Source organism: Cherax quadricarinatus, chromosome 9 (genome assembly GCF_038502225.1).
Source record: "Cherax quadricarinatus isolate ZL_2023a chromosome 9, ASM3850222v1, whole genome shotgun sequence".
In the NCBI taxonomy this organism is placed as follows: Eukaryota; Metazoa; Arthropoda; class Malacostraca; order Decapoda; family Parastacidae; genus Cherax; species Cherax quadricarinatus.
Genome location: NC_091300.1, coordinates 14,273,540 through 14,293,539, shown reverse-complemented (window position 1 = coordinate 14,293,539; position 20,000 = coordinate 14,273,540). Strand labels below are relative to the sequence as shown.

General features: G+C 41.5%; 2 protein-coding genes across 2 annotated transcripts in view; both read right to left on the bottom strand.

Annotated features, from left to right (window-relative positions):
* The window catches only part of LOC128686200 (tenascin-R), a 35,175-nt gene extending 31,210 nt beyond the window's left edge, over positions 1-3,965 (bottom strand). The window contains exon 1 of the mRNA XM_053773023.2: positions 3,808-3,965. Within this exon, the coding sequence (XP_053628998.2) occupies positions 3,808-3,865 (58 nt within the window). The 5' untranslated portion in view covers positions 3,866-3,965. The remainder of the gene's footprint in view (positions 1-3,807) is intronic.
* Positions 3,966-5,598: 1,633 nt separating this feature from the next.
* On the bottom strand, positions 5,599-19,756 carry LOC128686201 (fibronectin). The gene is made up of 8 exons (XM_053773024.2): positions 19,588-19,756; positions 18,653-18,940; positions 15,911-16,062; positions 15,489-15,618; positions 11,100-11,199; positions 10,767-10,960; positions 9,989-10,276; positions 5,599-6,972 (listed from the first exon to the last, which is right to left on the bottom strand). Exons 1-8 carry the CDS (start codon positions 19,739-19,741, stop codon positions 6,392-6,394), a joined length of 1,887 nt encoding a protein of 628 aa, XP_053628999.2. The 5' UTR covers positions 19,742-19,756; the 3' UTR covers positions 5,599-6,391.
* Between the last annotated feature and the right edge of the window lie 244 nt (positions 19,757-20,000).

Genomic DNA, 20,000 nt, shown 5'->3' with positions numbered 1-20,000 from the left:
TATATATATATATATATATATATATATATATATATATATATATATATATATATATATATATATATAGGTAAAATGAAAGGGGGTAAGGCAGCCGGGATTGATGGGATAAAGATAGAAATGTTAAAAGCAGGTGGGGATATAGTTTTGGAGTGGTTGGTGCAATTATTTAATAAATGTATGGAAGAGGGTAAGGTACCTAGGGATTGACAGAGAGCATGCATAGTTCCTTTGTATAAAAGCAAAGGGGACAAAAGAGAGTGCAAAAATTATAGGGGGATAAGTCTGTTGAGTGTACCTGGTAAAGTGTATGGTAGAGTTATTATTGAAAGAATTAAGAGTAAGACTGAGAATAGGATAGCAGATGAACAAGGAGGCTTTAGGAAAGGTAGCGGGTGTGTGGACCAGGTGTTTACAGTGAAACATATAAGTGAACAGTATTTAGATAAGGCTAAAGAGGTCTTTGTGGCATTTATGGATTTGGAAAAGGCCTATGACAGGGTGGATAGGGGGGCAATGTGGCAGATGTTGCAGGTGTATGGTGTAGGAGGTAGGTTACTGAAAGCAGTGAAGAGTTTTTACGAGGATAGTGAGGCTCAAGTTAGAGTACATAGGAAAGAGGGAAATTATTTCCCAGTAAAAAGTAGGCCTTAGACAAGGATGTGTGATGTCACCGTGGTTGTTTAATATATTTATAGATGGGGTTGTAAGAGAAGTAAATGCGAGGGTCTTGACAAGAGGCGTGGAGTTAAAAGATAAAGAATCACACATAAAGTGGGAGTTGTCACAGTTGCTCTTTGCTGATGACACTGTGCTCTTGGGAGATTCTGAAGAGAAGTTGCAGAGATTGGTGGATGAATTTGGTAGGGTGTGCAAAAGAAGAAAATTAAAAGTGAATACAGGAAAGAGTAAGGTTATGAGGATAACAAAAAGATTAGGTGATGAAAGATTGAATATCAGATTGGAGTGAGAGAGTATGGAGGAGGTGAATGTATTCAGATATTTGGGAGTGGACGTGTCAGCGGATGGGTCTATGAAAGATGAGGTGAATCATAGAATTGATGAGGGGAAAAGGGTGAGTGGTGCACTTAGGAGTCTGTGGAGACAAAGAACTTTGTCCTTGGAGGCAAAGAAGGGAATGTATGAGAGTATAGTTTTACCAACACTTATATGGGTGTGAAGCATGGGCGATGAATGTTGCAGCGAGGAGAAGGCTGGAGGCAGTGGAGATGTCATGTCTGAGGGCAATGTGTGGTGTGAATATAATGCAGAGAATTCGTAGTTTGGAAGTTAGGAGGAGGTGCGGGATTACCAAAACTGTTGTCCAGAGGGCTGAGGAAGGGTTGTTGAGGTGGTTCGGACATGTAGAGAGAATGGAGCGAAACAGAATGACTTCAAGAGTGTATCAGTCTGTAGGGGTAGGGGTCGGCCTAGGAAAGGTTGGAGGGAGGGGGTAAAGGAGGTTTTGTGTGCGAGGGGCTTGGACTTCCAGCAGGCGTGCGTGAGCGTGTTTGATAGGAGTGAATGGAGACGAATGGTTTTTAATACTTGACGTGCTGTTGGAGTGTGAGCAAAGTAACATTTATGAAGGGGTTCAGGGAAACCGGCAGGCCGAACTTGAGTCCTGGAGATGGGAAGTACAGTGCCTGCACTCTGAAGGAGGGGTGTTAATGTTGCAGTTTAAAAACTGTAGTGTAAAGCACCCTTCTGGCAAGACAGTGATGGAGTGAATGATGGTGAAAGTTTTTCTTTTTCGGGCCACCCTGCCTTGGTGGGAATCGGCCGGTGTGATAATAAAAAAAAAAAATATATATATATATATATATATATATATATATATATATATATATATAATTTATATGTCGTGTCGAATATGTAAAACTGGTCAATTAGCAAGAATTCATTTAAAATTAAGTCCATTCTAAAATTTTCTCTTATACGTTTAAAGATATATTTTTTTCATTAATATTGATGTAAAAATTTATAATTTTGCACGAAAAGGAACTTGGAAATCTTACCTAACCTTATTATAACAAGAACAATTTATTTTAGCCTAACCCAACTAAATATATTTTAGTTTTGTTTACAATAATTTAATACTAAACAAACACAGTAAAATAAATTTTTTTCGTTAGGTTCAGAATGATTTTGCGAAATTATTGCATACACAAATTTTCACTTGTCCTATATGGCAAGATGAACGTTGCTATTTAAGCCAAGATCGCAAGTTCTGCCTATTCGGCACGACATATATATATATACACACACACACACACATATATATATATATATATATATATATATATATATATATATATATATATATATATATATATATATATATATATATATAAATATATATATATATATATATATATATATATATATATATATATATATATGTCGTGCCGAATAGGCAGAACTTGCCATCTTGGCTTAAATAGCAACGCTCTTCTTGCCATATAGGACAAGTGAAAATTTGTGTATGCAATAATTTCGCCAAAATCATTCTCAACCTAAGGAAAAAAAATATATTTCACTGTGTTTGTTTAGTATTAAATTATTGTAAACAAATCTAAAATATATTTAGTTGGGTTAGGCTAAAATAAATTGTTCTTGTTATAATAAGGTTAGGTAAGTTTTCTAACTTCCTTTTGGTGCAAAATTATAAATTTTTACATCAACATTAATGAAAAAAATATATCTTTAAACATATAAGAGAAAATTTTAGAAAAGACTTAATTTTAAATGAGTTCTTGCTAACTGACCAGTTTTACATATTCGGCACGACATATATATATATATATATATATATATATTTATATACAGTGGGAACTGCTCAGTGAGTAGTTTCCTCTTTGCCTCCAGAACAGCCTGAATTCTTCGTGTCATGGATTCAACAAGATGTTGAAAACATACCTTAGAGATTCTAGTCTATGATGACATGATAGCATCACGCAGTTGTAGCAGATTTGTCGGCCACCCAGGCAAGATGAATCCGTAGATTTATGCTGTTTACGTCAAATTCTGACCCGACCATCTGCATGCTTCAGCAGAAATCGTGATTTGTCAGACCAGCTGAGGTTTTTCCAGTCTTCAACCGTTCAGTTTTGATGAGCCTGTACCCACCGTAGCCTCAGTTCCCTGTTTTTAACTGACAGAAGTGGAACGAACACGATGTGGTCTTATTCTCCTGTAACCCATCCACTTCAAGTTTCCTGGTGTTGTGCATTCAGACATGCTCTTCTGCATGCCATTGTTTTGAGTTACTGTTTCCTTACTGTCAGCTTGAACCAATCTGGCCACCTCCTCTGACTCTCTTATTAACAAGGCATTTTCGCCCATAGAACATCCCCTCACTGGATGTTTTGTGTTTCTCAAACCATCCTCTGTAAACTCTAGACTGCTGAGCGTGAGAATCCCGAGATAAGCTTTGTCTGATCATTCCACAGAGTCTTTTACATCACATTTCTTCCCCATTCTGATGCTTGTTCTGAACAAGAACTGAACTTCTTGACCTTGTGTGCTTACTTTTAGGCACTGAGGTGCTGCCACGTGATAGGCTGATTAGATATTTCCCTCAAAGAACATGTCTAGAGTTGTACCCAAGAAAGCGGTTACTTAGTGTGTATATATACTTACATATGCAGAATAAGCCACAGGGGGTGGAAATGGCTTGTTCTGCATTGTTGAGATCGCCTGTTTGCAGCTTACTTATAAATTGATAAGGTGTTTTGGAAATGCCTAAGATTTTTAGGAAAAATTATAAACACATGCAGAGACGAATAATATTTGAAGTAAAGGCCTCACCAGGATTCGTAGCTACACACACAGCGAGCGCTGCTGCTAGGTACATAAGACTCTTCATAACACTGTGATGCTACGACAAACTCTCTGGTCCGGCGATGGAAGAGCCGTCAGCTACGTCAGTGAAGAGGCGACTGTCAGTATGCTGCCTTTTATATCTTCTCATATACTGTATTAGTCGAAAAAAAAAATATACTGGATAACATCCAGAATAGCATTGTCAACCCTGATTATCACTGAAAATGCTGGGAATGTTCTCGAGTTGCTCACGATGAAGAAGATAAAGGAATTTCAGGTCTGTGGAGGCACAGAGTTATTTATGTGCCAGGCACCACAGGCTCGGTTCTCACTGCTAATCTGATGGGAAGAAGCAGGTGTGTGTGTATGTGTGTTTTCTGAGAGTTTTTTTCTCTTATTTCTATTTATATAGTAGAAGAAACAAGGTTATGTTTGCAGTACCCCATCTTCACTTTTTTAAGTTTCTAGAGGTTGTAAAACATTTTACTTCATCTTGGATCTTAATTCCAGTTACCTAACAATCTAGTTGCCAAGAAACATTTCAGTGCGTAAATCTGAACAGGAAATTTTCTTGTCCGAGACCTGTTGCTTCTAGTTCTTAAGATCAACAACAAAAAAAGTACGCATCTATTTCATCCTATTCTTTCATGTTCTTTTATGTATTTATTATATTTTCTCTTTCTCTCTACCAGTGAGGACGTGTCATCGGTTTTTATAATATTTTTTGTTCTGGGAACCATCTTGTAATATTTCTTTCCACTGTTTGTAATTTGTTTACATTTTGTTGTACGGGATCACTACACTGCAGCTACATCCATCACTTTGACTCCAACGACATTTCCAGTTAAAATTTCACCATCCATATATATTTTAAACAATTCCATGTACAACTTGTTCCCTACTACACATATGTGTGCTCCAGTAATATCGTTTATAGTCTCAGTTTCTGAAGTTTTCAGAATTTTATCATAAAATCTGTATATATATATATATATATATATATATATATATATATATATATATATATATATATATATATATATATATATATAATGTGCCGAATAGGTAAAACTGGTCAATTAGGAAGAGCTCATTTAAAATTAAATCCTTTCTAAAAAAAAATTCTTATACGTTTAATGATTTTTTCATTTATGTTAACGTAAAAATTAATAATTTTCTACCAAAAGAACCTTAGAAAACTTACCTAACTTTATTATAACAAGCGCAATTTAATTTTAGCCTAATCCAACTAAATATATTTTATATAAGTTTACAGTAATTTAACAATAAACAAACACAATGAAATATATATTTTTCGTTAGGTTCAGAATGATTTTTGCGAAATTATTGCATACACAAATTTTCGCTTGCCTTATCCAGCAAGAAGAGCGTTGCTATTTAAGTCAAACTCACAAGTTTTACCTACTCGGCACGACCTATACATTCCATTTTAACATAGATAAGAGTATAAATAAAAAAGATATGCTTGAGAAAATGAATTTAGGAAATAATTTAATATTTCGAATGCTGAAATATAGCTTTTATGTGTGTTTCATTAAGATAATGAAAGAGGAATGTTTGATGATGTGCTGACCCCGAGAACCTTCCCGTGTGACGGTACCCGTCTCGCTCCTCCCAGCCTGGGTCAGACCATGTGATGGCTTTACACTGTGTGGAGGTTCACAGCGTGGTGTGAAGGCTCACACAGTGTGTATGATGGGTCACAGAGGGGTGTTACAGTGTGGTGGTTCACACAAAGTTAAAATGAAAACAAAATTCTTTCATTTGCATTTATTATTCCCTAGATACAGAAGCTTAGGTCTTCACAATGACTGAGAGCGAGAGAGAAAATACTTGCTCAAATACTTCGTTATTCTGGTGTTGTACAACCCATTCGGATTCACTCCTTTCTCATTAGTACAGTAATACTACTACTAATACTCCGAGATGTAATTGTGAAGCAAGACTCCATTATAGAAGATGTGCTTTACCTGCTACCTGATGGGCAGGACTCGACTTTGCTGCGTAATGGGAAGAGACTAGAATGTGCTGTCATGAGAAGGGTAGCAGGACTGGGGAAGGGGAGGTTTAGGGTAAAATAGAGCAGTGACAAAAAGTTGTGGATAGAAGAGAGAGCGAGGTAAGAAAGGTGAGGTAGCTTGATCACTCTGGGGAACTCTCAAGCGAGCGGTTCCCCTCACATAGTGACAAGTATCCACGAGGATGTACCATAATGGTCGTCAACAGAGATTGAGTTGGTGAACAGCTATGGATAATACTTATTTCAAAGAACTCTGTTGATTTTTTTATGTGTGTGTGTGGGTTTTTTATCTTGTGAAATTTTTAGTTATTGATAATCATTTCTTAGTTTTCAAGAAGTTTAAATTTTTTTCAAGATTAGTGAAGACTTGTAAGCGCCTCTTAGTGTAACTCCACTATGACCCTCTTGAAGTTAGTAAATTAGCCAGGGTCACCAGAGTTGTATCTGGGCACAGAGGTGTTGTATTTAGGCACAAAGGTGTTGTATTTAGGCACAAAGGTGTTGTATTTAGGCACAAAGGTGTTGTATCTAAGCACAAAGTGTTGATGCCGTGAAGGTCACGACGTGACTCTCGCCGATGGTTGACTTAGCAGAGAGGCTGAACGTATACGACTCGCATGCATTGAGACCATCAATAGTAACTTCGCTCTTGAAGGTGGAAGTAGAAGTAATTTCTTGAGAGTCAGAGTCTCCACTTGCACCTTCCCAGGAGAGCAAGTATTCGGTGACGCAGTTACTGTAGGTAGCCGGTTCATACCACTCCACTGTGATGGACGAGGTGGTTATTTCCTTTGCTGAAAACTGCTGGGGATCGGAGGGCGTAGAGTCGGCGGTTTTCTGCCTAACTTCAGTCCAAGGACCCTCCTTTTCGGTCGCGGTGATGGCACGCACCTTAAACAAGTAATTAGTGCAGGCTTCCAGTCCAGTGATGAAGTCCGTCACAGGACCTTCTGCCAACATAGGCTTCACCAGACGTCTCAGGTCTTCGTTGATGACTCTAATGTCGTATTCCTTGACGCACTGTGGCTCTTCCGTGGGCGGATCAAAGGACAGTCTGACTCCTGTCTCCGCAACGTCAGTGACCATCAGGTTAGTCACTGGGCCAGGCACTGAGGAAATAAAGGTTATTAACATCCTCTTGAAATCTGCATGTAACATTTTGTAGGGCATGGATTCTGGACTACTAGGAGGCCCAGAAAACTTACTGGAGCCCACAACTAACAGGCCCCACACTACCTCCTTGGGCCCACAACAGCCCCCACACTACCTACTCGAACCCACAACAGGACCCACACTATCTCCCCGAGCCCACAACAGCCCCCACACTATCTACTCGAACCCACAACAGCCCCCACACTACGTACTCAAACCCACAACAGCCCCCACACTACCTACTCGAACCCACAACAGGACCCACACTACCTCCCCGAGCCCATAACAGCCCCCACACTACCTGCTCGAACCCACAACAGCCCCCACACTACCTGCTCGAACCCACAACAGCCCCCACACTACCTGCTCGAACCCACAACAGCCCCCACACTACCTGCTCGAACCCACAACAGCCCCCACACTACCTGCTCGAACCCACAACAGCCCCCACACTACCTGCTCGAACCCACAACAGCCCCCACACTACCTGCTCGAACCCACAACAGCCCCCACACTACATGCTCGAACCCACAACAGCCCCCACACTACCTGCTGGAACCCACAACAGCCCCCACACTACCTGCTGGAACCCACAACAGCCCCCACACTACATGCTCGAACCCACAACAGCCCCCACACTACCTGCTCGAACCCACAACCGCCCCCACACTACCTGCTCGAACCCACAACCGCCCCCACACTACCTGCTCGAACCCACAACAGCCCCCACACTACCTGCTCGAACCCACAACAGCCCCCACACTACCTGCTGGAACCCACACCAGCCCCCACACTACATGCTCGAACCCACAACAGCCCCCACACTACCTGCTGGAACCCACAACAGCCCCCACACTACCTGCTGGAACCCACAACAGCCCCCACACTACCTGCTGGAACCCACAACAGCCCCCACACTACCTGCTGGAACCCACAACAGCCCCCACACTACCTGCTCGAACCCACAACAGCCCCCACACTACCTGCTCGAACCCACAACAGCCCCCACACTACCTGCTCGAACCCACAACAGCCCCCACACTACCTGCTCGAACCCACAACCGCCCCCACACTACCTGCTCGAACCCACCACAGCCCCCACACTACATGCTCGAACCCACAACAGCCCCCACACTACCTGCTGGAACCCACAACAGCCCCCACACTACCTGCTGGAACCCACAACAGCCCCCACACTACATGCTCGAACCCACAACAGCCCCCACACTACCTGCTCGAACCCACAACAGCCCCCACACTACCTGCTCGAACCCACAACAGCCCCCACACTACCTGCTCGAACCCACAACAGCCCCCACACTACCTGCTCGAACCCACAACAGCCCCCACACTACCTGCTCGAACCCACAACAGCCCCCACACTACATGCTCGAACCCACAACAGCCCCCACACTACCTGCTGGAACCCACAACAGCCCCCACACTACCTGCTGGAACCCACAACAGCCCCCACACTACCTGCTGGAACCCACAACAGCCCCCACACTACCTGCTGGAACCCACAACAGCCCCCACACGACCTGCTCGAACCCACAACAGCCCCCACACTACCTGCTCGACCCCACAACAGCCCCCACACTACCTGCTCGAACCCACAACAGCCCCCACACTACCTGCTGGAACCCACAACAGCCCCCACACTACCTGCTGGAACCCACAACAGCCCCCACATTACCTGCTGGAACCCACAACAGCCCCCACACTACCTGCTGGAACCCACAACAGCCCCCACACTACCTGCTGGAACCCACAACAGCCCCCACACTACCTGCTCGAACCCACAACAGCCCCCACACTACCTGCTGGAACCCACAACAGCCCCCACACTACCTGCTGGAACCCACAACAGCCCCCACACTACCTGCTCGAACCCACAACAGCCCCCACACTACCTGCTCGAACCCACAACAGCCCCCACACTACCTGCTGGAACCCACAACAGCCCCCACACTACCTGCTGGAACCCACAACAGCCCCCACACTACCTGCTGGAACCCACAACAGCCCCCACACTACCTCTACCTTCTGAAAATATTACAAGCTAATCCATATTAGACTATTACTGTTATTATAATTATTGTATTATTTTTATTTTTATTGTTATAATTATTATTATTATTATTATTATTATTATTATTATTATTATTATTATTATTATTATTATTAATGGTAGTGGTAAATTTATGGAAAAGCGCTAAAACTGTAAGAGTCGTACAGTGTATGTAGAATGAGAAGCTATTTTGTTCGATCCAAGAAAGATGTGGATAATTTCAGTTCCTTGGATCAAGAGCCCCTCATTCCAACAATAAGAAACCTCCCCTGAGAGGTAACCCACTAATGGCCACTTCAGCAGATTGCAGTTTTTGAACAATGTTGCAAGTGTTGTGTGTCCTGTATAGAACAGTTGTGTTACGTATTTTGAGTTTTTTCAGTAGCTGCTGAACAGCTAAGTAGCGATGTACAGGAGGAACATGAGAAACAATGATGTTCAAGAGAGGACAGTAGCGTGAAGAATATTGGTGTACAGCAGAGAGCATTAGGATGTGGAGTAGTGGTGTATAGCAGAGAGCATTAGGATGTGGAGTAGTGGTGTACAGCAGAGAGCATTAGGATGTGGAGTAGTGGTGTACAGCAGAGAGCATTAGGATGTGGAGTAGTGGTGTACAGCAGAGTAGCAATGTGCAAAGTAGTGATGTATAGCACAGAACAGTGACATGCAGAACAAGGGTGTGCAGCGCAGAGCAACAGTGTGCAGAGTAATAGTGTACAACAGTGTGCAGAGTAGTTGTGTACAGCAGAGATCAATAGTGTGCACAGTAGTGGTGTACAGTAGAAAATAACTGCATGCCGAATAGTGGTTGGCAGCTGAGTAGCAGCACGTGTTGCAAAAAAAAAAATAGCATTATGCAGTGACATTACAGCAGATGCTTACCAACGTGACTTGATGCTTACCAATGTCGGCAGTGGTGGTGGATTCAGTAACTGTTTCACTGCTGGTGCCGTCAGGAGTCACAACATTGACAGAGATGTCGTAGCGGCTGCAGGGGGACAGGTCAGGAATGGTGAAGTTGTCGGTGCCAGCGGGCACATCCGCACACTCTTCAAGGTGGAGCCCATCATTCCAGCAGATTACGAAACCACCTCCTGCACATTTGTCATCCGAGTTGGTGCCCCACGTCACGTCAATGGAGTCGGTTGAATTGTCAGAGTCCACATGGACGTAGGGAGGAGCCAGGGGATCTGTTGATATGGATGTTAGCATTACAGAAAAACTCGAAATTTGGTCTCTACGTATTGACGTCTTCTGGCCTTTACCCATCAGCTATATGAACCTTCAGAACTACTTTTGTTTACAGTCCTTCCCGGTCCCTGAGCGCAAGGTCCTTTAGGAGGAGCGTGAGTTTCCCTTTCTCCTAATATCATGGTTATTTTTCCCTTATAATCTACCTTGTCCATAATTACTATTACATTTGCTTTGTCTGCTTTCGTAAGGTTAAGTCCGGGATCTTTCCTTAATTCATGGTATAATTTAACAAATCTTTGAGGACACTTATGATGCACATTGACAAGTCAAGTTATACCATAAATTAAGGAAAGATCCCAGACTTCACCTTACGAAAGCAGACAAAGCAAATACAATAGTAATTATGGACAAGGTAGATTATAGGGGGAAAATGATATATTATTATAAGACAGGGGAATTGACGTACCCTTTAATAACCTGCCTCACCTGTCTCATTAGTAGAAGCAAACACTGTGACAGGAGTGCTGGGAGTGCCAGATTTGCCAATGGCAGTAATATCACACTGGTAATCGGTGCAGGCATCGAGGGGTCCAATGGTGGCATAGTTGTCGTACTCTTCCTCAGCACGAAGGTAGCCTGGCTTGACCAGTTTAGTTATGGGACCACAAGTGATGGAGAACCTGCGAGTATGGTCAGATGAGGGTGAAACTCAATAGAGAGAATTCCTCTAAATGAAATACCCGAATCATAAGGAAAAACTGTTAAGAGCAGAATTTAAAAAAAAAAAAAACAAGAATGACAACAATGAGAGCAACTTACTCCCAAAGGCAGAGAGGATTTGTGAGAGGATCGTTCCACTTGAGATCAATGGTCGAGTCTGTGATGATGCCCACAACAACATCGGTAGGTGGCCCGGGAACTGTTTAAGAAAGAACCTGGCTATTAGAACCTACGATAGCTTATTTCACAAGACAGTCACCAGGAGAGATGGATAACTGGTCTGTAAGTTTTATGTTAGAGGGATCAATGCATGTCTCCACTGTTATAAAACTTACTCTACATTTACTGTTGAATCCTAAAATGGATAACTAGTGAGTTATAATTACTTCAGTTATTATTGTTATTAAGGTCATAATTAATACTTAGTATTATAATACGTGACATTTTTATTAGCAATGTAAAGTAATACTTATAAGTATTCTATTCATTCATGTGCTTCACTTGTGTTAGTTAAGTGTTAGTGCTTCACTTGTGTTAGTTAAGTGTTAGTGCTTCACTTGTGTTAGTTAAGTGTTAGTGCTTCACATGTGTTAGTTAAGTGTTAGTGCTTCACTTGTGTTAGTTAAGCGTTAGTGCTTCACTTGTGTTAGTTAAGTGTTAGTGCTTCACATGTGTTAGTTAAGTGTTAGTACTTCACATGTGTTAGTTAAGTGTTAGTGCTTCACATGTGTTAGTTAAGTGTTAGTGCTTCACATGTGTTAGTTAAGTGTTAGTGCTTCACATGTGTTAGTTAAGTGTTAGTACTTCACATGTGTTAGTTAAGTGTTAGTGCTTCACATGTGTTAGTTAAGTGTTAGTGCTTCACATGTGTTAGTTAAGTGTTAGTGCTTCACATGTGTTAGTTAAGTGTTAGTGCTTCACATGTGTTAGTTAAGTGTTAGTGCTTCACATGTGTTAGTTAAGTGTTAGTGCTTCACTTGTGTTAGTTAAGTGTTAGTGCTTCACTTGTGTTAGTTAAGTGTTAGTGCTTCACATGTGTTAGTTAAGTGTTAGTACTTCACTTGTGTTAGTTAAGTGTTAGTACTTCACATGTGTTAGTTAGGTGTTAGTGCTTCACTTATGTTTGTTAAGTGTTAGTGCTTCACTTGTGTTAGTTAAGTGTTAGTGCTTCACATGTGTTAGTTAAGTGTTAGTGCTTCACTTATGTTTGTTAAGTGTTAGTGCTTCACTTGTGTTAGTTAAGTGTTAGTGCTTCACATGTGTTAGTTAAGTGTTAGTGCTTAACTTATGTTTGTTAAGTGTTAGTGCTTCACTTGTGTTAGTTAAGTGTTAGTGCTTCACTTGTGTTAGTTAAGTGTTAGTGTTTCATTTGTGTTAGTTAAGTGTTAGTGCTTCACATGTGTTAGTTAAGTGTTAGTGCTTCACATGTGTTAGTTAAGTGTTAGTGCTTCACATGTGTTAGTTAAGTGTTAGTGCTTCACTTGTGTTAGTTAAGTGTTAGTGCTTCACTTGTGTTAGTTAAGGGTTAGTGCTTCACATGTGTTAGTTAAGTGTTAGTGCTTCACATGTGTTAGTTAAGTGTTAGTGCTTCACATGTGTTAGTTAAGTGTTAGTGCTTCACATGTGTTAGTTAAGTGTTAGTGCTTCACTTGTGTTAGTTAAGTGTTAGTGCTTCACTTGTGTTAGTTAAGTGTTAGTGCTTCACATGTGTTAGTTAAGTGTTAGTGCTTCACTTATGTTTGTTAAGTGTTAGTGCTTCACTTGTGTTAGTTAAGTATTAGTGCTTCACTTGTGTTAGTTAAGTGTTAGTGCTTCACTTGTGTTAGTTAAGTGTTAGTGCTTCACTTGTGTTGTTAAGTGTTAGTGCTTCACTTGTGTTAGTTAAGTGTTAGTGCTTCACATGTGTTAGTTAAGTGTTAGTGCTTCACTTGTGTTAGTTAAGTATTAGTGCTTCACTTGTGTTAGTTAAGTGTTAGTGCTTCACATGTGTTAGTTAAGTGTTAGTGCTTCACTTGTGTTAGTTAAGTGTTAGTGCTTCACTTGTGTTAGTTAAGTGTTAGTGCTTCACTTGTGTTAGTTAAGTGTTAGTGCTTCACTTGTGTTAGTTAAGTGTTAGTGCTTCACTTGTGTTAGTTAAGTGTTAGTGGTTCACATGTGTTAGTCAAGTGTTAGTGCTTCACTTATGTTTGTTAAGTGTTAGTGCTTCACTTGTGTTAGTTAAGTGTTAGTGCTTCACATGTGTTAGTTAAGTGTTAGTGCTTCACTTATGTTTGTTAAGTGTTAGTGCTTCACTTGTGTTAGTTAAGTGTTAGCGCTTCACTTGTGTTAGTTAAGTGTTAGTGCTTCACATGTGTTAGTTAAGTGTTAGTGCTTCACTTGTGTTAGTTAAGTGTTAGTGCTTCACTTGTGTTAGTTAAGTGTTAGTGCTTCACTTGTGTTAGTTAAGTGTTAGTGTTTCACTTGTGTTAGTCAAGTGTTAGTGCTTCACTTATGTTTGTTAAGTGTTAGTGCTTCACTTGTGTTAGTTAAGTGTTAGTGCTTCACTTGTGTTAGTTAAGTGTTAGTGCTTCACTTGTGTTAGTTAAGTGTTAGTGCTTCACTTGTGTTAGTTAAGTGTTAGTGCTTCACTTGTGTTAGTTAAGTGTTAGTGCTTCACTTGTGTTAGTTAAGTGTTAGTGCTTCACTTGTGTTAGTTAAGTGTTAGTGCTTCACATGTGTTAGTCAAGTGTTAGTGCTTCACTTGTGTTAGTTAAGTGTTAGTGCTTCACTTGTGTTAGTTAAGTGTTAGTGCTTCACATGTGTTAGTTAAGTGTTAGTGCTTCACTTGTGTTTGTTAAGTGTTAGTGCTTCACTTGTGTTAGTTAAGTGTTAGTGCTTCACATGCGTTAGTTAAGTGTTAGTGCTTCACTTGTGTTAGTTAAGTGTTAGTGCTTCACTTAAGTTTGTTAAGTGTTAGTGCTTCACTTGTGTTAGTTAAGTGTTAGTGTTTCATTTGTGTTAGTTTAATGTTAGTGCTTAACTTGTGTTAGCTGAGTGTTAGTGCTTCATCTGTTCCACTAGTGACTATTAGGTCAGTGCTGGAACCTTCTAACTTATATTCACTGTCCCGGGCAGCTGCGGTCCACATCCCTGGTAAACTCTTCAGACGTCTCACTCAGTTCATATTCTTCACTTCCACAGATTTTTTTTCCTGTTTCTCATTTAAGAACTTTCCCTCCTTTACTAACTTTTTTTCCCCAATATGTCTCACGACCTTCCACATCCTGTGATCCCCACTTTCTGACCGTATTTTATCCAATGTTTTTCACTTACGAACAGTTTTCCAATGTGGTTCTTATTTACAAGGCATTTTCACTAATATTTAAAACATCCAGTTATTTTTATTAGTTCCTGTCGAAATTGAACTTTATAAGCTCGCTTGATTTCAGCTCCTTAAATATATTAAATGTACAGTTAACACATCACATATGTTGTCAAGATAGTTTGTATCTTGTTGCAAAGCAGCAAATCACATCATTCTTAATGATATCTGAAATCCTATGATTATTTCCACACTTTGTATCAACTAGTTCAGTTAACTACTGAATAACGAGGTTAATCTACGAAGTGACTTCAGAGTTAATGATAAGACATCGGGAAGTTAAAGATCATGTTCGCAATACTACGCTATGTAAATAATTAACAACTTTGTGATGAGACTTGAATCTATGAAACGACTGTAATATCTAAAAGATATTGCTATATGCAAGATGGTTATCCTACTGTAATCTCTATAATTCTGTTTTCCTGTGTGTTAATTGTCTCAGGACAAGCATAGAAACACAATCAATGAGGCGTTCAAATGAAAAAAAAAATTAATTGTGGACATCTCTAGTGTTTTCCATGAATTCAACAATAACTGTAGATAGTATGTGCATCATCTGTTGTGTCAAGAGTAGTGATGAATGACCCTCACTTGTTAAGTGATTCTTGTGAATATAATAACGATGTCCGGAATGCATGAAACGGATGTTGAATGTTATCGTAATGAGTTATCACTTAGGTGCACAATGTTATCCGAACGAGCTATCACCTAAGTGCACAATATTATCCTAACCAGTTATCACCTTAGTGCACAATGTTATCCTAACCAGTTATCACCTTAGTGCACAATGTTATCCTAACCAGTTATCACCTTAGTGCACAATGTTATCCTAACGAGTTATCACCTAGGTGCACAATGGCAAAAACCCACACTTGATCAAGCTCATTTTTGGGCGAAATGTAGTATTAAAAGGATTCTCTGGTACCACTGTCTTCATTTCTGAGTTACCACCTGCAAGGTGTACCTGGGGTTTCTCGGTGCTCTTCAAGACAGTGTGATGCTGGTGGACTTTTGATCTGCACTAAATCTCACGCAGGTGCAGTATGAGCCATGTTAAGTTTTCCCAAAAAGGAATATAATACTAACAGTGGAATTTTCTGGTTGGTGTGAGATTATTAATGTACCTCCATCCTCGGTAGTGATGGTGTCTGCTACGGAAGGTCCCTCGTTACCAGAGAGTGTCACGGGTGTTACTGTCACGTCGTACGTGCCACAGGCCTGCAGGGAAGATATGGTGGCCGACGTGTCCTCCACCTGTCGATACATTTACAGTCAGCATCTGGTATGGTAAGAAAGGACCCTCTCCCTCACCACCACCACCATCTGGCCCTTTCCATTACTACCACTTGGCTCTCTCTCCAACCACCTGCCACACATATTCACTGTAATTAGCCACACATATTCACTGCAATTAGTCACACCACCTGCCATACATATTCACTACAATTAGCCACACTACCTGCCCGTTTCTTTCACCACCACCCATCCTCCCCCCTCCCCTCACTACACCAGACCATCTCCCTCACCACCTGCCAGACCTACTTACCGATTCACACACAGATTCCTCGCTTCCTTGGGGTTTGGTGCACACCTCGTAGTGATCTACACAGCCTGCGTTCTCAGCAGGAGCGTCCCACTGTAAGGTTGTCCCGGTGTCGTCTTCTCCCGCCACCACCAAGTTGCTGGGAGACGTCACGGCTGTACACGGCAATAATTACTCATAAATGCCAAGTTTATAATAACAGTAATAAATAATAAATTTATTTTGACATGATACATGGTTGTACAAAATATAATAGTTGAGTGTACATGACAAAAGCCCCTTGTATGCAGAACATTTTAAGATACCAAGACAGACATAATTTAGTAGGATGTAGGACCATACATACAGAGCTTTTCTTGTGAATCTTCAAAAATTTACAGAAACAAAACTTACTTCTGGCGACCACTGTTTATTTTCAGAGATAAATGAGTGTGTGCGTGCACGAGTGAAGCACACACACACGCACACCCGTGCAACAACGATTAGGTGAGTACACACACACATATAATGAGAAGGCCAGGACGAGCTCTTGGTTCACCCAAAGGTGTAGAAAGGCCAAAACCAAATGTGCTAGAGAATGGAAGAAGTTTAGAAGGCAAAGGACCTAGCAGAATAAGGAGAGTACTCGAAGAGCCATAAATGAATATGCTCAGGTAAGGAGGGAGGCCCAACGACAATACGAAAATGACATAGCAGTGAAAGCAAAATCCTACCCGAAGCTGTCAGGATGGGTATGGGGTGCATAATAAACATATTAAACTTAAACTAAGCTGTTGTACAGCCACATCAGGAGGAAAACAACAGTCAAGGTCCAGGTAATCAGGCTGAGGAAGGAAGGCGGGGAGATCACAAGAAACGACAGAGAAGTATGTGAGGAGCTCAACATGAGATTCAAAGAAGTGTTCACAGAGGAGACAGAAGGGACCCCAGAAACAAGGAGAGGTGGGGTACACCACCAAGTGCTACACACAATACATACAACTGAGGAGGAGATGAAGATGCTGCTAAGCGAACTAAATACCTCAAAGGCGATGGGGCCGGATAACATCTCTCCATGAGTCCTGAGAGAGGGAGCAGAGTTGCTCTGTGTACCACTAACAACAATCTTCAACACATCTATCGAAAAAGGGAGAGTACATCAGGTATGGAAGACAGTAAAAGTAGCCCCAGTTTTGAAAAAAAAGAGACAGACACGAAGCATTAAACTACAGACCAGTGTCACTGACATGCAAAGTCAAGGAGAAAATTGTCAGGAGAAGAGTGGTGGACCACCTAGAAAGGAATGAGCTTATCAATGACAACCAGCACGGATTCAGGAAAAGGAAATCCTGTGTTACAAACCCACTGGAGTTCTATAACAAGGTGACAGTAGTAAGACAAGAGAGAGAGAATGGAGGGTAGACTGTGCCTTCTTGGACTGTAAGAAGGCCCTTGACACAGTTCCACACAAGAGATTAGTTCAAAAGTTGGAGGACCAGGCAGAGAAAACAGGGAAGGCACTGCAGTGGATCAGAGAATACCTGAGGGTATTCATCAGCGAGTCATGGTACACGAAAAGGTGTCAGAGTGGGCGCATGTGACGAGCGGGGTTCCACGGCGGTTACTCCTAGGACCCGTGCTGTTTCTGGTATATGTGAATGACTTGACGGAAGGAATAGATTCAGAAGTGACCCTGTTTGCAGGTGAGGAGAATTCAATCGAAGGAGGCCCAGGCAGGACTACAAAGGGATCTGGACAGGCTGCAGGCCTGGTTCAGAAACTGGCTCCTGGAGTTCAACCCCACCAAGTGCAAAGTCTTGAAGATTGGGGAAGGGCAAGGAAGACCGCACACAGAGTACAGACTAGGGGTCCAAAGACTACAAACCTGAGGCGCACAACAATCAAATAACTGCTGTATCATATGGGCGCCTAGCAAACCTAAGAATAGCATCTCGACATCTCAGTGAGGAAATCGTTCACTTCGTGTACTTCAGGCCCATATATGTCGCTTGTCTCTTCAGACTGTTTCAGACTACGGAACAGTACTCTTCTCCAGCCTGAGGGACTGACAACCTCAAATATACGACTTTAAGGGTGATGGACTGATTACATCGTCTTCACATCCCTACTGCTCCTGCCTACTTTCTGTAATCCACTGGAGAAGCCTACTATATAGGCGAAACGTTGCGGAATAAAGCTGCCTAATTGTTGTCCATATGTCTTATCTACCATCCTGTCGGTATTGTATACCATTTTGATATTCACCAGTTTCGAACCCACACCTGGCGAAGCACGTCAGGAAATTAGAGAAAGTCCAAAGGTTTGCAAAGAGACTAGTCCCAGAGCTAAGGGGCATGTCCTGTGAGAAGTTTTGGAAAATCGACCTGATGATACTGGAGGACAGGAGAGATGGGACGGGGGGATATGATAATGACATACAAAATACTGGGAGGAATCAACAAGGTGGACAGAGAGGATGTTCCAGGGACACAGCAACAAGGGGTCACAATTGGAAGTTAAAGACTCGGATGAGTCACATGGATGTTAGGAAGTATTTCTTCAGTCATAAAGTCGTCAGAAAGTGTAAAAGACTAGAAAGTGATGTAGTGGAGGCACGATCCATGCATAGGTTTAAGAAGAGGTATGATAAAGCTTATGGAGCAGGTAGAAAGTGACCTAGTAGCGACCAGTGAAGAGGCTGGGCCAGGAGCTGTGACTCGACCCGTGCAACCACAATTAGGTGAGTGCAATTAGGTGAATACTTACGGTCATCATCCGCGAAACCAGTGTACGTAGCCACAGGTCCTTGGTATGAACCAATCGATGGTTCGGTAAAGAAGGGAATGAGGTCGAACTTGTATGCCGTACAAGCGTCCAAGTAGTCTACGGTAACAGAACAGTGACTCAAAGGGCAGCGGACACTCATTGTGTAGTCAGGGTCATTGTTAACCATAAGAGTGTACTTCTCAAGAGGGTCGACTCCTTCCACGAAGTCCCACTCCAGCGTGATTGAACCATCACCACTGTCTGTCTGGATGAAGTTTTCGATGTGGCCTGTACAGGAAGAATGTTTTTGTATCAGAATTAGTTATGCCACACTGCTTGTCTACCTTGATCTGTTATTTCACAAGGCCAGAGCAAGAATTAGCTATGCTCACCAAACACATTAATCTAAGACAATTTTCCAGCAATACTTCATCGCACAGGATTTAAAGTATTCCTTTCAGAAGAAAGACTGAATTTATTTTTACATTGGTCTTAGATACCCATTTAGGATGAGCTGTGTTCTGAACTCTGTTTTGTCTCGTTGTGAGATTAACTTTGACGTGATTATTTTGGTTAGCAAAGACAAAAATGAAAACTAAATTAAGAAAGGCCAAAGAAGTTCTCAGAAACTTTCTGGTTAACTAATACTCAAGTCAGGAACCTTTCGAAAACAACCTCTTTAAATATTAATCAAATTATATATAACATTCTCATCCTCTTTGAGGTGCACTGCCGCAGTATTTAAAGATCTATCAGTGGAAGAATCATAACAGTTGTTGATAAATGTTGCAAAGGACTAATCCTAAAATTACTGTTTAATATAAAATTTAACTGAAACAGGAAAAGTGGTATAAAAAATTAAACCATTTTTTCCTATTACTGGGGAAATATCCACGATAAAAAACATAAAACACAGAAATCCTTCATTGTCTCACCAGGGTTCTGCTCTGCGTAAACAGTGAACACTGCCACCAAGAACACGAAAGTCTTCATGGCGCTGTTAATACCGTCTCTGGTAATCTGAAAACGGTCTGGTCCAGCGCTGGAAGAGCAGCAGACTAGTCTGGTGAAGAGATGAGTCCACTCCATATATCTTAAATGCTGGGAATGTCCTTGAGTTGTTTACAGTGGTGATGTTGCACGAGTTTCACCTCTGTGCAGAGGCAGTGTACTGTACCACAACATCCACATGCATTTCGTTGCTACTGCAGTCATGGGAATTAACAGGTGTGTGTGTGTGTGTGTGTGTGTGTGTGTGTGTGTGTGTGTGTGTGTGTGTGTGTGTGTGTGTGTGTGTGTGTGTGTGTGTGTGTGTGTGTGTGTGTGTGTGTGTGTGTGTGTGTGTGTG